Source organism: Herpailurus yagouaroundi, unplaced genomic scaffold (genome assembly GCF_014898765.1).
Source record: "Herpailurus yagouaroundi ecotype Mexico unplaced genomic scaffold, PumYag 163, whole genome shotgun sequence".
Classification (NCBI taxonomy): domain Eukaryota; kingdom Metazoa; phylum Chordata; class Mammalia; order Carnivora; family Felidae; genus Herpailurus; species Herpailurus yagouaroundi.
In genome coordinates, this window is record NW_024412404.1 from 48,343,246 (window position 1) to 48,358,918 (window position 15,673).

The 15,673-nt window shown below is 43.2% G+C and overlaps 1 protein-coding gene and 1 pseudogene across 4 annotated transcripts in view; both read left to right on the forward strand.

The window, feature by feature from the left end:
- The window catches only part of RBM20 (RNA binding motif protein 20), a 197,392-nt gene that overhangs the window by 11,728 nt on the left and 169,991 nt on the right, over nt 1–15,673 (forward strand). Inside the window, exon 1 of one of the 4 annotated variants that reach the window (XM_040486409.1) lies at nt 9,215–11,235. The exons of the other annotated variants lie outside the window; for them this stretch is intronic. Within the exon in view, the coding sequence (XP_040342343.1) occupies nt 11,207–11,235 (29 nt within the window). The 5' untranslated portion in view covers nt 9,215–11,206. Of the gene's footprint in view, nt 1–9,214; nt 11,236–15,673 lie in introns of those variants that run through there. 4 annotated transcript variants of the gene reach the window in all.
- On the forward strand, nt 5,486–5,996 carry LOC121036626 (60S ribosomal protein L34-like; annotated as a pseudogene).

The window sequence follows — 15,673 nt, forward strand, 5'->3', positions numbered from 1 at the left end:
TACTCTGCTTGTTACGCATGTTAGGCAAGACCTGAATTTGATGCTCACAGAGAGTATATAAACACTTATAATCCTCTCAGCATGTGCTAAAATCATAACAGATACGATCGTTTGATTTGCAAAGAGAGCGTCTGCCAAGTTCGACCACAGCATTTTTAAACCAATTCAGAAAACCAGGATTCCGCAATGATTAAAGTATCCTAGGCTCCTATTAATAGCAAGAATTCCTGACTTGAAACGTGGCAACACCAAGCTCCCTTAGTCTGCTCCAGACACACTTCATGAATGGTCTTAGCAGACTTTGTTACAGGTGTCCTTTCGCTTTAAGACACTGTTGTATGTAAAAACCAGACTTTAATGGAGTCAGTAAGTCAGGACAGGATTGTTTGCTTTTGACCTGTGAAAGGGTTTACAGTAAAGATCCTTTAAACAATGAGTTCCTCAGGGTGTTTCAAATAAAAATTTAGTAAGTCTATTTTGTAAGTGATGATTTTTAAAACCTTTTGGGTTGTTTTTCAGTTTTACAGAGGTATAATTGAAGTACGCTAAGCTGTACATGTTTAAAGCATCCATCACATAATCAAGGCAGTAAACATTTTTATTACCACTGTGAGTTTCTTCATGCCTTAAAAAAAATTTTTTTTTTTACATTTATTTATTTTGGAGAGACAGAGCACAAGTGGGGGAGGGGCAGAGAGAGGGAGACACAGAATCTGAAGCAGGCTCCAGGCTTTGAGCTGTCAGGACAGAGCCTGACATGGGGCTCGAACCCACACATCGTGAGATCATGACCTGAGCTGAAGTCGGACACTTAACTGACTGAACCACCCAGGGGCCCCCGTGCCTTTTATAATTTATCTTCTGCTCTTTCTCTTAACCCTCTCCCCTCTCAGGCACCTACCCATCTGCTTTTCCTCGTGGTACCTGAGTTTTTGCTTTTTCTAGAATTTTATACAAATGGGATCATAGTTTTTGTTGTTGTTGTTGGCCTGGTTTCTTTTGCTCAACATAATGATTTTTGGGGAAATTTTTTTTAAAATTGTGACACAATACACATAGCGTTTACTGTTTTAGCTATTTTATTTTTAAAATTTATTTATATGTTTTTAGTTTGTTTATTTATTTTGGTAGAGAGCAAATGGGGTAGGGGTGGAGAGAGAGAGAATCCCAAGCAGACTCCACACTGTCAGCGCAGAGCCCGATGTGGGGCTTGAACTCGCGAACTGTGAGATCATGACCTGAGCCAAAATGGAGAGTCAGACGCTTAACCGACTGAGCCACCCAGGCACCCTCATTTTTATTATTTATTTATTTATTTTTGAAAGTTTATTTATTTATTGAAAGAGGGAGGGAGGGAGAGAGGGGGGAGGGGCAGAGACAGAGACAGAGGCAGAGACAGAGAATCCCATGCAGGTTCCACACTGCCGATGTAGAGCCTGACGCGGGGTTTGAACCCACGAACCTGTGAGATCACGACCTGAGCCGAAACCAGGAGCCTGCTGCCTAACTGACTGATCCACCCAGGCACCCCAATTTATTTATTTATTTTTTTAATTTTTTAAATTTAAAAAAAATTAATTTTTAAAATTAAAAAAAATTAATTTTCTAAAATAAATCTCTGTGCTCAGCGTGGGGCTAAGACTCACAACCCTGAGATCAAGAGGCGTATGCTCTACCAACTGATCCAGCCGGGCACCCCCATTTTCGCTATTTTAAAGTGTAATTAACTAGTGTTTGGTACGTTCACGAGGTTGTGCAACCATTACCACTGTCTAGCTCCAGACCATTTGCATCATCCCAAAAGGAAACCCTGTGTGCAGTGATCAGTTATTCTCCATTCCCTCCTCCCCCAGGCCTGACAACCACTAATCTGTTTTCTGTCTCTATGGATTTGCCTTTTCTGGATGTTTTATATAAATGGAAACATGCTATATATGGCCTTTTGAATCAGGCTTTCTTTCACTTAACATAATGTTTTTTAAGGTTAACCCATGTTGTAGCCTGTGTTAGTACTTTATTCCTTTTTATTGTTGAATAATATTCCATTATATGGAGAGACAACTTTTTATCCATACATTGGTTGGTGGCTTTTGGTTTTTTCTACCTTTTGACTATTGTGAATAGTGCTGCTGTGAACATCTATGTACTGGTTTTTGCTTGGACATCATTTTTTAATTCTTTTGGGTATATATCTGGGATTGGAATTGCTGAGTCATACGGTGATTCTGTGTTTAATTTGTTGAGGAACCTCCAAACTGTTTCCCTAAGTGGCTGCACCGTTTTATAGTCTCACCAGCAATGAATGAGTATTCTTATTTCTCCACAACCTTGCCAACACTTGTTATTTTCCTTTTTTTTTTTTGTTTTTTTGTTTTAAATTATGGCCATTCTAGTGGGTATAAAGTGGTATCTCATTGTGATTTGGGTTTGTATTTCCCTAATGAGTAATGATGTTGAGTATCTTCTCTTGTGCAACAAAACCATTTGTATATCTCCTTTAGAGAAATGTCTTTTAAGTCCTTTGTCCATTTAAAAATTTCATTGTTTATCTTTTTTGTGTGAAATTGTGAGGGCCCTTCATAAATTCTGGTTACTAGACCTTTGTCAGATACGTGATTTGCAAATATTTTTTTCCATTCTGTGGGTTTGTTTTTCAGCATACGATTTTAAAGTTCATTCCCCCCCCCCCTTTTTTTTTCCACATACCAAAAGTTTGGAACTTTTTATTGTCAAGTGGTATTCCAGTTTATGGATATATCATAAATTGTTTATCCGTTCACCTGTTGATGTATATTTAGGTTGTTTCCAGGTTTTGGCTTTTACAAATAAAGCTGGTATGAATATCCCTTTACAAGTATTTATGTGAACACATCTTTTAGTTTTCTTGGGTAAATATTTGGTCAATGATAATTTAACCTATTAGGAGATGACACGATAAAATCAAATAAGATAAGATAAAAATGATAAGAATCACTTTTGGCTGAAAACACCTTTGAATTTTTATTATTGGGTCTTTGAACAGAGCGTGTTAAATATGACCCGTCAAGATGTTTATGTATTTATTTATTTAAATTTCTTTATTTATTTTGAGAGAGAGGGAGAGCATGAGCAAGGGAGGGGCAGAGAGAGAAAGGGAGAATCCCAAGCAGGCTCAGCGCAGGGCCTGATGCGGGGCTTGAACTCACGAACCTGAGCCACCCAGGTGCTCCAACCCTTCAAGGCATTTAAAGAACACACATGTTAGGGGCACCTGGGTGGCTTAGTCAGTTAAGTGTCCGACTTCAGCTCAGGTTATGATCTCACACTTTGTGAGTTTGAGCCCTGCATCGGGCTCTCTGCTGTCAGTGTGGAGCCTGCTTTGGATTCTTGGATCCTCTGTCACCTCTTTCTGCCTCTCCCCCACGTGTGCTCTCTCAAAAATAAGTAAATATTAGGGGCGCCTATGTGGCTCAGTCAGTTAAGTGTCCGTCATCAGCGTAGGTCATGATCTCATGGTTCATGGGTTTGGGTCCCGCGTCAGGCTCTGTGCTGACAGCTCGGAGCCTGGAGCCTGCTTCGGATTCTGTGTCTCCCTCCCTCTCTGTTCCTCCCCCGCTTGCACTCTGTCTCTCTGTCTCTCTCTCTCAAAAATAAATAAAGATTAAGAAAAATAAAAAAAGTAAACAAACAAAAAAAAGGACACACACTTTTTCATCTTAGTTTTCAGGGTCAGTCACTCATCAGCTTAGTTTCTCTTTTTCTTCTACTGATGAATCTTCGTCCAGTAATTTTTCATTGGAGAAATAATTATTACCGTGGAAACTGGGACACAAGATGGATAAGATGACAAAACTGCAGAACTTCAAGCTGGAAGGGACCCAGAGATCACCTACTTCAATTCTCTAGTGAGCAGAGGAAACTTACGTGCCTGTGAGTAATTTTAAGTCTCCTAGTGATGAGGTGTCTACAGATGTAACAGTGCGGGGGTTGAGTGAATGGCACCGTGCTCCTGCTGTGCTATAGGGCTCACAGGACACCTTTTCCCCCCTCGCTTGTCCCATTTAATCCCAGCAAGCTCATGAAACAGGTAGGCAGTTACCAGTAGTTGAGGGGTCCCTAACCAACGATCGGAGGCCGCCGGCTCAGAGCCAGGCCTTCTGTCCTGTTCCAACTTGTACGTCCTTCTCCCTTTCTGGTGAATCTTTCCCCGCCTCTAAGCTGACTGCCACTGCCTTCATTCAGGCCTCCCAGCTTCTGCCCCTGCCTCCAGCTGGGCCTGTCCTCAGATCTTTCTCTTCTCCACACCAGTTCAGCCTTAATCTTGTCTGTTTGCTCAAAGCCCTGCTGTAGCATCTTGTTGCCTGTAGGTTGAGATTCAGACTGCTTAGAAGCTCTTTCTGGAACAGCCCCCACTTAACTGTCCACGCCTGGCCCTAACTGCCTCCTGCTCTCTCTCCCTGCACTACCTTTTCTCCTCAACTCTAACATTCCTTTCCTGATTATGGATTCTGCTTAGACCTCATGTCTTATAGGGAACTGTCCCCGACACCACACAAGAACATGGGCTGGGTGCTCCTATCCTGTGAGGCCTTGTGGCCCCCCACTGTAGTGTTTACTCCATGCTTGCCTCTTGTTGGTCCACCCCTGAAGACTCCACGAAGTCCTTCAGGTTGGGGCCAGTGTCTTTCATCTTGGTGTCCCTAGCATCTGACAGGGTCCCTGACACATAGTTTGTTGAATATGACAGAAGGAGCAAGTTGACAGCCACCTAACTATAGATCTAATGGACTTTGTGATGAAAAAACCCACTCAGAAGGGTCTCATGGGTGCGAATTGATGTGGGAGCGAAATTTGGTTTTCTCCAACGTATGCGTTATTCTGCCTGCCTGTCTGAAAAGGCTGGAGGAACACAAACAGCCTGCCTTTATGTTTGGAGAGGTGGTGTAAGGGGGGGGGGGGGGTTGGGGAACAGACCCAGGAAGTATAAGAAACCCAAGCTGTGGTCTGGCTGTACCTTCACGTCACTGTGTTAGCAGAGATAGGGCACTGAGTCTCTTAGGTCCCACCTTTGTTAAAGGGGGTCAGGGTGTGGGCTTGTTACAGGATGTGGGGTTTGTTATAACCATCAGTGAGATGACAAGGGAACACACTTTGAGGAGAATAAAGTGCTGAATACACGTGCATCATAATGGAACCAGGCTTCCTCTCCAGCCAGGGACCCGATTGTGCCTTTCAAGGTACAGGCAGTTTCCAGGCTGGATTTCTTCATCTTTGATCCAAATAGAGAGGATGGAAATGACCACTCAGAATACCCCTTGAATCCTGTTGCATCAAAGCTTTCAACAACAGAAATTTCTGGACAACAAAAATGTTTTTGTTTTTTTTTAGTCTTTTTTAAGTCCTAAGCAAACGCTATGTTTACTTCAAGCAATTGCTAAAACAACATAACTGAAGACAGCTGTGACACCAAGATACTTTATTATTACCTTGACATTTGTGATAATGACAGTTTAATGGTGGCAATGATAATTGGGCAGTTGACCAGTGGCAGCTGCAAAAAGGAGTTGCCCATTTGGCCTTTGAACTCACAAACGCTTTCTTTTTCCTCTTCCTGGGATGGTGTCAAGAGGCTTCCAGAAGGGTCCAGTGTTTGACGCACTGTCATAAGCTGTCCTACAATATAGCCTCAGACAAAACGAGGCCGCCCTGAGCCCCTGGTAATGGCATTGTTTACCTTTCCAAGGAGGTTGGGACAGCATCAATCCGCATGTGGTGCGTGCCCAGGCCAAGGAGTTCATGCCGTGAGGCCTAAGGTTCTTATGAAATGAAAAAAACACGTCAGTAGGGCCGTGGTGGTTCCATGTGCGCTAAGTGTGTCCGTGACAGGATCAAGCGTGCTTTCCTTATTGAGGAGCAGAAAATCGTTGTGAAAGTGTTGAAGGCACAATCACAGAGTCCGAAAGCTAAATAAACAAATGAAGGTTTTTTTTTTGACTAATTAAAAAAAAAAAAAAAAAGGAAAAGGAAAAAGAAAGGAGTTGCCCAGAACATAACTTAACGCCCATGATTTCTGCTCCGCCGCCCTATTAAAATTGCATTCTGCATCTCCCCGTCCAATCTCCCTTACTTTGCTTTGTTTTCAACCGTAGCACATTTTCTCTTAATAGCTGATATAACTTACTTCACTTACTGTGTTTTTACTGTCTGTGTGTCTCCTCCCACCCAGCCTGTGTCACGTGTCACATAAACTCTCCAGGAGCAGAAGCGTTTCATTCAGTGATTTACACCCCCCGCCCAACGTAAGGGCAATGCCTGGCACCCAGAAGCAGCTCCCTGAATATTTGTTTGAAGGACTGCATGCACTGTTAGTAAAAGTGTCAAACTTAGACACTTACACAGTGGCATTTGTTTCTTCTCTGAGCCCATCTAAGCTGTGAGCTGTATGTGTTTGGTGGTGCAGGAGGCTGTAATGAAAGTGCAAGATATGGGAATATCATAGCTTCTGGTCCTGTGTCATTCTTGGAAGTAAAAGAAGGTGCGGAACTGGGCCGCTCCTCTTGGCCCCAGGCATCAGTGACTCAGTACTTGTATGACAGGCTGGCTCTGACAGTGGCTGGTCTCATTGGACTCTCTTTGGCAGAGACCCAAGCTGTGCATTTGGTGGGATCTTGATGCTGGACAAAGAACAGGAAGGGCTAGGTCTCGCTCAGTCCCTTGCAGTAGGGGCCCAAAAGACTAGGACGAACACATATCCAGCAATAGGGGATTAGTGAGTACATTTGGCTGCGTCCTCCCATACAATGAGAACTATCTCTGTGTGCCGTTAGAAGAAATCTCAGAGGGATGCCTGGGCGGCTGAGTCGGTTGAGCATCTGACCCTTGATTTCGGCTCAGGTCATGATCACGTGGTTTGTGACTTCCAGCCCCATGTCGAGCTCTGTGCTGACCACGCAGAGCCTGCTTTGGATTCTCTGTCTCCCTCTCTCTCTGCCCCCCACTTACTCTCTTGCAAAAATAAATAAATACTAAAAAAAATAAAGAAATCTCAGGGATATGTCAAGGGGAAAAAAAACAGTATAGAAAATGTAAATAGTTGCTCCCATTTGTGTAAGAAAAGGGAGAATAGGAAAAAGATATATTAAAAAAATACACACACACCTACACAGAAAATTAATTTCACATAACTTTAAAACACAGATATTTGATTATACATCTGTAGTGGAATGTACCTTTTTTTTAATGTTTGTTTTTGAGAGAGAGAGACACACAGCATGAGCAGAGGAGGGGCCGAGAGAGAGGGAGACACAGAATCTAAAGCAGGCTCCAGGCTCTGAGCTGTCAGCACAGAGCCTGAGGTGGGGCTCAAACCCACAAACCATGAGATCATGACCTGAACTGAAGTTGGACACTTATCTGACTGAGCCACCCAGGCGCCCCTCTGGTGGAATGTATCTTAAGTTCAAAATAAATTCCAAGTAAATCTTAAACCATTTTCAGTAATATTGTTAGTAATGATATTGGTACTACTATTATGAAACAATTATATATAAAATATTTTATACATATATAGTAAGTAATTGTGTTAAAACCATCAGAAACCAGTGTTTCCAGTATATAAAAAAAGAACAGTTTCATAATTAAAGATGTTAAGTAAAAATCCTGTAATCCTAAATTTGAATTGGAAATGTCAGTGTGAATTCCTGATATATTTTCTCTTTAACAAATAAAAAAGTATTTCCTAACTTTGTCCACTGAAATGCCTAGAAATAATGGCCAATTTAGTAGCAATAAGCACCCATGGCATCCAGATTGTGGCCTCTAAGTACAACTTCCCACTAAAGAGAACTTTGATCCTCAGAAAAAATAGCTGATTCCAGGTCTGGGACAGTAAATGTACAAGATGTGTTGGAATATCTTGTATCAGCAAGCAAAGAAGCTTCAAAGACCACTTGTGTCCTGCCTGAAGGACTCGAGAGCCAAGTTAAATGGCCTCCCAGTGCCCAAATATGGAACAGTTTGAGCATTAAGGAGTGTAAGTATAGTGGATGGATATACATTACATATATTACAATGTGTCACATTCCTAGTTAAAAATTCAATGGTCCTCACTAGGTTGGGGAACCAACTCATTCTGAAAACTGGTCAAGAAAGGGAAAGAATCAGACCTTTCTTATTGATTACCTTAGGGTATCCAAACTGTTGATGAGGAAAATTTCTTTTTTATAGGAGAATACTATCTAATAAACACAGAAGGAATTATAGAATTGGACCATCATCATTTTGCATCCTCTAGTGAATTATGCGTTTAGACAACATGGTTAGTAAGTTCCTGCTAAAACATCAGGCGAAGCTGGTGGGAAACTTTATATGGGATGGATTGGGTTGATGCATTCAAACCCACTGATCATTTTTAATGTGACAGAAGAGAAAGACTTCAGGTATCATGTACCCACCGAGGTAATGCAGCAGGAAGTAAACAGCACTGTCAAAGGTAAAACCTGAATTCATCTGTGCCAGGCTCAAGGTCTAACTACTAGTTTTCTGTAGTATTCTGTAGGATACAGAATACTAGTTTTCTGTAGAAAATACAGGGGACAGAGGAACATGTCAAAACAGTACTATGGAGATAAAAATCAACCAGTTGTGAGTGTGGGACATCCTTCAGGCCTGAAGACCCCCCCTTTTTTTTTTCCAACAAGTAAATTGCAAGGATATATCAGCAGGAGGGGTTCTCTATAGATTAAAACAGATTAAAAATACTTATCCAGTCTATAATCCAGTCTGTAATTTTTAATCTATAATCTTTATTTGGATCCTAGCTCAAAAAAACAAGAAAATGATTAGATTACTTAGGACACTTGAACATACGAAATATTGAGACTAAAGAATGATTTATTTATTTATTTATTTATTTATTTATTTATGGCTCTGGCAATGATACTGTGATTATGTTAAGAATAAAGTTATTGTAGGGGCGCCTGGGTGGCACAGTCGGTTAAGCGCCCGACTCCAGCCAGGTCACGATCTCGCGGCCCGTGAGTTCGAGCCCCGCGTCAGGCTCTGGGCTGATGGCTCAGAGCCTGGAGCCTGTTTCCGATTCTGTGTCTCCCTCTCTCTCTGCCCCTCCCCCGTTCATGCTCTGTCTCTCTCTGTCCCAAAAATAAATAAACGTTGAAAAAAAAATTAAAAAATAAAAATAAAAAAAATAAAAAAAAAAAGAATAAAGTTATTGTAGTTCAGAGCTATATACTCAAGTATTTATAGATGAAATAATGACTCTGGGATTGGCTTTGAAACGATAGTGTGGAGGGTGAGAATGGGTAGGGTAGAGAGTAAACAAGATTGACCAACAGTTAAAATTGTTGAAGCTGGGTGATAGGTAAAGGAGGTTTCATTATCCTGTTCCTCTACCTTTGTATAGTTAGAACATGTCCATAATAAAAGGGAAAAAAAAAAAGCCCACCAGCTCAGTCAGTTGGCCAGTCCTGATTCCAGCTGTTCCTGAGTTTAACTTTGGACTGTGGAGCATGCTCTTGAAATCACACAGCTAGCGACTGGAAGGGCTAGGATGGTAATTCACATATGTCTGGCCCCAAAGCTCAAGGCCTTAACATCTGACTCTGTAGAATTTCTGTCCCTCTGTGGCTTAGACTATTGTGGGATTGTTGAGATTGAGAGTGTATAGGGTTTTACAAGCAGCCATAATAGAAACATGGGGAAATGGGGGCAACAACAAAATAAGGACCAAGTCAAAACCAAAACATCAGAGTTAGTCTTCCTTGGAAGGAGGGAACGTCCCTGGGTGAAAGAAGAGAGGGTAGAAAGATTGCACACGTCCCACCTAAACCTTGTTGGGCTTTTCCTGTCCATCCCCCCACCCCGGGTTTTGTATTTAGAGAGACCTGGGTTTAAGTAGCTTGGCCTGTCACTAACTGTGAGTTTACTGTTCTGTGCCTCGGTGTCTTTACCTCATCTAGTCTGGGGGAGGATCACATAAGCTCTTAAATGTTAATTTGGAAGCATAGAAATTAGAAAGCAGAAGCATAATTAGTTCGCCAGGATCCTGAGAATCCCGAAGCTGCGTTGGGGATTGTGTATTTGGAATGTCTTATGGTCTGGATACCCCTGTCTTGCTTTTCCAGCCCTAGCACATTCTCCAGCATTTTCTCCAGGACCTAGGGCAGCCTTACTTACATTTGGAATTACCATTTAGTCTCAGTGAGGACGATCAGGGCTCTAAGGGCGGTAATTTTCCCAGCTGGCCATGTTTGAGTTTGTTATGTGGCTTGATAGCCAAAGGTAGCTGGAGAAGATCCTTCGTAGGTGGGTCCATAGAAAAGTCCAGCCAGACAGCTGGAGGCCAACTTCAACTTCGCCATCTTTGAGATTGGAAGGAAAAGGTGACATTGCTTGTCCTTTCTGAAGGAAGCACCACATTTTCTTTCCCTTCTACCCCATTTACCCCTTAACCCTAACCTGCTCCCCTTTCCTCACTAAATCTAAGTCTTGTGACACACAGGGCTCAGTCCTGGCAAATGTGGTTCTTTTCGCAAACCTTTGAAGAGTTCCTGGCAAATGCACTTGGTTGAACTGCTTGGTCACCTGGGAAGTATTTAGGAGTCACACCTTGTGGACTTTGATCCCTGGTGTCCAGCTCACTTGCCCCCACTGCGTGTGACCTGTCCACTTGCTGGGGGCTTGGGTGTGAGTGAGCTGCTGGCCCAGGGAAGCTCAGCCAGAGGGAGCCCTGATTTACGAACTGTCTGGATTTAACTGAGGCTACAGCACTTTTATTAATAGAACATGCTGCATTTCCTTTTTATAAAAATATGAAGATCATTGCACTCAGGAAAATGCCTGGTGACTTTCTGTCTTTAGGGCATGTTCATCACCGGGCTAAAATTAAAAGTGAAGTCAGGCCCTTCTTGAGTCTATTTTTAACTGAGTTTAGCATATGAATGTGAACGTGAAGTCTTTCTTTAGATCTCCCTTAACTCAATTACTTACTTATGCTAAGCATCCCGCCTGGAATTTGGGTCTACCTACAGTGGGAGGCCCAGAGGGGGATAACTCTGCTATCTTAGTTTGTGTGTCTTCACCCATCCCAGCTTCACTTATATCTGGACAGTTAAGGAGGCGTTAGTCATTATACTGAAATAATCATCATCATCATAACACGAGAAAAAAAGAAAACCAACCAACCCACCAACCTAATGGCCGTTCTGTGATGTGTAGATATCAAGTAACCCCTAATTGGTACGTATTTTTCCAGGGGCTCCAATTTAGGAGCAGCCACTTGGGTGGAAGAGGAGACACAGGATTGCAGAGAAGACTGTGTCATTCAGGCAGAAAGTGCGAATGGCCCCGGCTTACCAGGGAGACTTGGGACAACAGGTGGAGGGAGGGAGAGGGGAAAAAACTTAGCAAGTGTCATTCCTGTCCAGAGAGTTCCCGATGAGTGATGGGAGTGCTAGGGAAAACTTTCAGAAACCCTCTTAAATTCCCGCTTTGAAATCGTTTTAATGTCTGCTCTTTGAGGACTGTGAAGGGAGGGGGGCAGAGGGGCAGAGTTGATCCTAACTCTTAAGATTCTTTGGCCTAAAGTTTCACTTGAAGGCAGGGACTGACAAAGGCTCTTTTTTGAACTTCTGCCTAGGGCCTTTCCCTGTGGACGCTTTTTGAGTAAAACATTTTTTTAAAAAAGCCTATTTATCATGATCACTCTTGGCCCTTGTTTTGTTTTGTTTGTTTGTTTGTTTTTAGGACGGTCATTTTGGGTGAAAAAATATTGACAGTTTGTTTCTGCTGATGTCATTTTTCTTTGCACTTTTACATGAATGTATATTCAGCTCGTGGTGTCCTGAACCCTTTTAAGGTGTCATTTTTAAGCAGAGGAAGAACTTCCTTCTGTTTTTTTGGTATGACAGCAAAGCCATTGTTGAGGATAAGCAGAAGATTAATTTAAAATGCCAATTACTTTTGCTAATCCGCTGATGGTGAGGTTGTTTATGGCTGGAGAACTATGAAAATGTTTCCAGATAAAGTGTGAGAGGGGAAAACAGGAAAGGGGTGTGTGTGTGAAGGGGCAGAGGGGTAGTTAGGGGGGCTGGGAATGGTAATTAAGCAATAGGCACCTTCCATATATCGCATTTTCCGTTAAGAGCAGTCGAAATGAAGTATGATGTGTTTATAGGCCACCACCATCTGTCTGAAAAGTCTCCTATGGGTTTTTGCCTGCAGTTCAACAAACCATTTACTTGCTATAATGATCTTTTCAATAAAACTTTGGGTTAAATGACAATACTTTTGGGCTTAGGCGGTTTTCAATTCTGAAGACTTTGTACTTTCACTTAGTTACAGTAAATTTTAAGGGATTGGCTCTCCTAGCCAGACTGATAGTTTTGGGTTATGTCCAGTTAGTAAAACATGGTACGGGTAGGGGTGGGGAAAGCTATGCGTTGCCACCGTCCTTAAGCGTAGTGACTGAAGGACGTTCTCCTGGCTACTGGAGGAGGCACCTGTGTGGGACCTGGAGAATGGACAGGCCCCTGATAGAGTTGTTGAATTCAAAATAATAGGCCGTCCCTCTGAAACCATTCAATTTCACCCTTATTAGTTATTCAGGTACTTTTGTCTTGGTTTTTATCTCCATTCAACTCTATTCCTTAGTGAATCTAACGATTCATCTCTTTGAAACCTTTTAGTTTCACCTTGGTTGGTTGTTTCCGTTAAAGAGAACATTTTTGTCTTGTTTTTTCCTTGCTTCAACTTGACCCCTTAGGGGGTCCAAAGGTGTTTCACGCCTTGGAGTTTCAGGGTGGATCCAAGAAATGGTCAGGATCACGCTTGTCTCTTTCTCAGGCACTGCTGGGTGGTACCTGGCACAGGTAGATGAGGGAGTGAAGAATGTGTGGCACACTCTTAAATTGTCCTCTGAGAGGAGATCTGAACCTCAATTTCTCACGACCAGACTCTGTTTCTTTAGATCGGTGCTTGTGTGTGAAAAGCCTCTGGCTTTGCTTCTTTCACTGTTACCGTGATTTGTGGGATTGAGGTTAGGCCTGGAATCCTCACAGAGTTCCTCTCAGCTGGAGTTCGCTAACACAGCGGCTGAGAGCGGTGCTAATTCCAGCTGCCAGCAGGAGCCCGCTCCTTCCCTGGCAGGTGGGAGCCCCCTCCGTGAATATTTAGATAGAATCGAACCATCCCTGTTGCACATTTTCTTCTGAATGCTCATGGTTTGTGGAAATGTAGCTTACTCTCATAAATACTTTGACATGCTTCCCTTTCTCCAAGTCTGATTTATAACAGCACTACCGTAACAAGCTGACGGGCAACTTTATTTTATTTTTTATTTTAAATTGAAGTGTAGTTGACTAAAGGGAAATTTTGAAAGAAAGAATAATCATCAGTAATCTCTTCGTTAGACTCCATAATCTGCCTAGTTTGTCTTCGTTCTTTTTTTTTGTTGGGTCATGTGCACATAATTTGAAACATGCAACTTTATATTCTTTTTTTTTTAACATTACGTTGCAAATATATATATATATATATATATATATATATTTGCAGCTGCATCATTTCATAATTTAATTGTCCATGACTGCTTGATATTCCATTGAGCTGATCTACCAGAATATATCTAATTATTCACCAACTGATGGACAATCATGATTTCCAATACTACAGTAATGGATATATCTGCATGCACGCAGCTTTGGAATATTTCCCAGGAATGGGATTAGTAGGTCAAAGGGCATGAATATTTTTATTACTCTTGATATATTTACCATATTGCTTTACAATAAAGTTGTACCCATTTACAAAGTTAGCAGTAAATTATGAGGGTATGAGTTTCACTGTGAAACTTAACAATAGTTTCACGAGAGGATATGAGAACCCCTTTGCCACGGTTTGAATCCCAGCTTTGTCACTCGCCGCTTACCAGCTGTGTAAACCTTGGGCAAGTTCTAAAGAACTTCCTGTGCCTCAGTTACCTTCTCTGTGAAATGGGGATAACCATAGTACCTACTTCATAGAAATGATTTAGTTAATATTTGTATAGTGCCTACAACAGTGTGTGTGTAGTATCATGGTGTGTGTTTTTAATTTTTATTGATTTTTTATTGTGAGAGAGAGAGAAAGAGAGTTTTAGCAGAGCACAGGGGAGGGGCAGAGGGAGAAAAAGAGAATCTTAAGCAGGTGCCACTCTCATCAGGGAGCTGACCTGGGGCTCCATCTCACAACCCTGGGATCATGACCTGAGCTGAAACTAAGAGTCCAACATTCAACCAGCTGAGCCACCCAGGCACTCCTGCTGTGTGTGTGTTTAACAAACACATCTCTCTAGGATTTGAAACAATTAATTTAGGGGAGCATGGGTGGCTCAGTCCGTGAAGCATTGGACCCCTGATTTTGGCTCAGGTCAGGATCTCAGGGTTGGGTGGGTTCTAGCCCCGTGTGGGGATCTGCGCTGACAGTGCTAAGCCTGCTTGGAATTCTCTCTCTCCGCTCTCTCTGACCCTTCCCACGGGCATGCGCTCTCTCTCTCTCTCTCTCTCTCTCTCTCTCTCAAATAAATATTAAAAAAATAAAATTTAATAGCAGTAGTGACTTCATTTGTTAAAAATATTTAAACACGTTTATTAACAGTACTTCTAAGTAACACTCCTTTTTAAGTCTGTGTTCTGGAAAAGGTAAGTCTTACGATGTTAATTTACAGCACAGATCCAATCTGGTGGGTTTATTCATATTACAGACGAAGTTCTTCCTTAAGTTTTTAAAACAGAGAGCCCTGTATCCCTTTAGGGTGGGGTCTGAAGGTCGGGAAGGGTTAGCTGGCCCCGAGGCGCTGAGGCTGGCAGCCCCAGGAATTCCATAGCCTTAAAATCAGGTCACCCCGCCTCAAGTTCTGGGGGGCAAACGTGGGTATTTGAGGGCCTGAGTAAGAGGTTATTCTTCCTCCAGCGTTAGAGGACTGATATTGTAGAATCCCGATTTTAAGGCGGACATGGTTTCTCCCTGGGGGACTTTGGGGACCCCTCCTCCCTGAGCCCCATAGCGATGCCCGGGACCCTGCGGTAGGGGCAGCACTGAGGCTGAATTCATCCCGACACCCCGCGGCCAGGGGCGGAGGGCGGCAGAGGTAGCAGAACTTGGACCGTTATGGATCGATCAGCGTTCCTCTCCTTAATCCTGGTTGTTTCTGCTGAACCCTCCGAATAATTTAATCCTTGTGTGTGTTTACAAACAAGAAGCCTGAGAGGGGCGCCTGGCTGGCTCAGTCCGTAGAGCAAGCGGCTCTTGATCTCAGGATCCTGAGTTCAAACCTCACCTCGGGTGTGGCGCCTACTTTGAAAACCACCACCACCAAGAAAACCAAACTAGAAGCCTGAAAAATCTCAGCGAGCCGGTCCAAGGGGAGGCTCCCAGTGCTTCGCGTGTCACCTGCGCCCGGACCCTGCGTCCCCTCCACGGAGACCACCGCGGCCGGCTGCCTGCCGCCTTCTCTCAGACCCGCCGAGCTTTGGGGGTCGTGGGCAGAAAGCGCCCCCGGCCAGGGCGCGGCGCGCGTGCGATCTTCCTGCGAACGCGCCCGGGGAGGTGTGCGCGCCGCCAGCTCGCTCGCGCCGAGTCCTCGGAGCCGCGCCATCCGCAGCTTCTGTCCCCTGCGTGGAGACTGCTCCCGATCTGG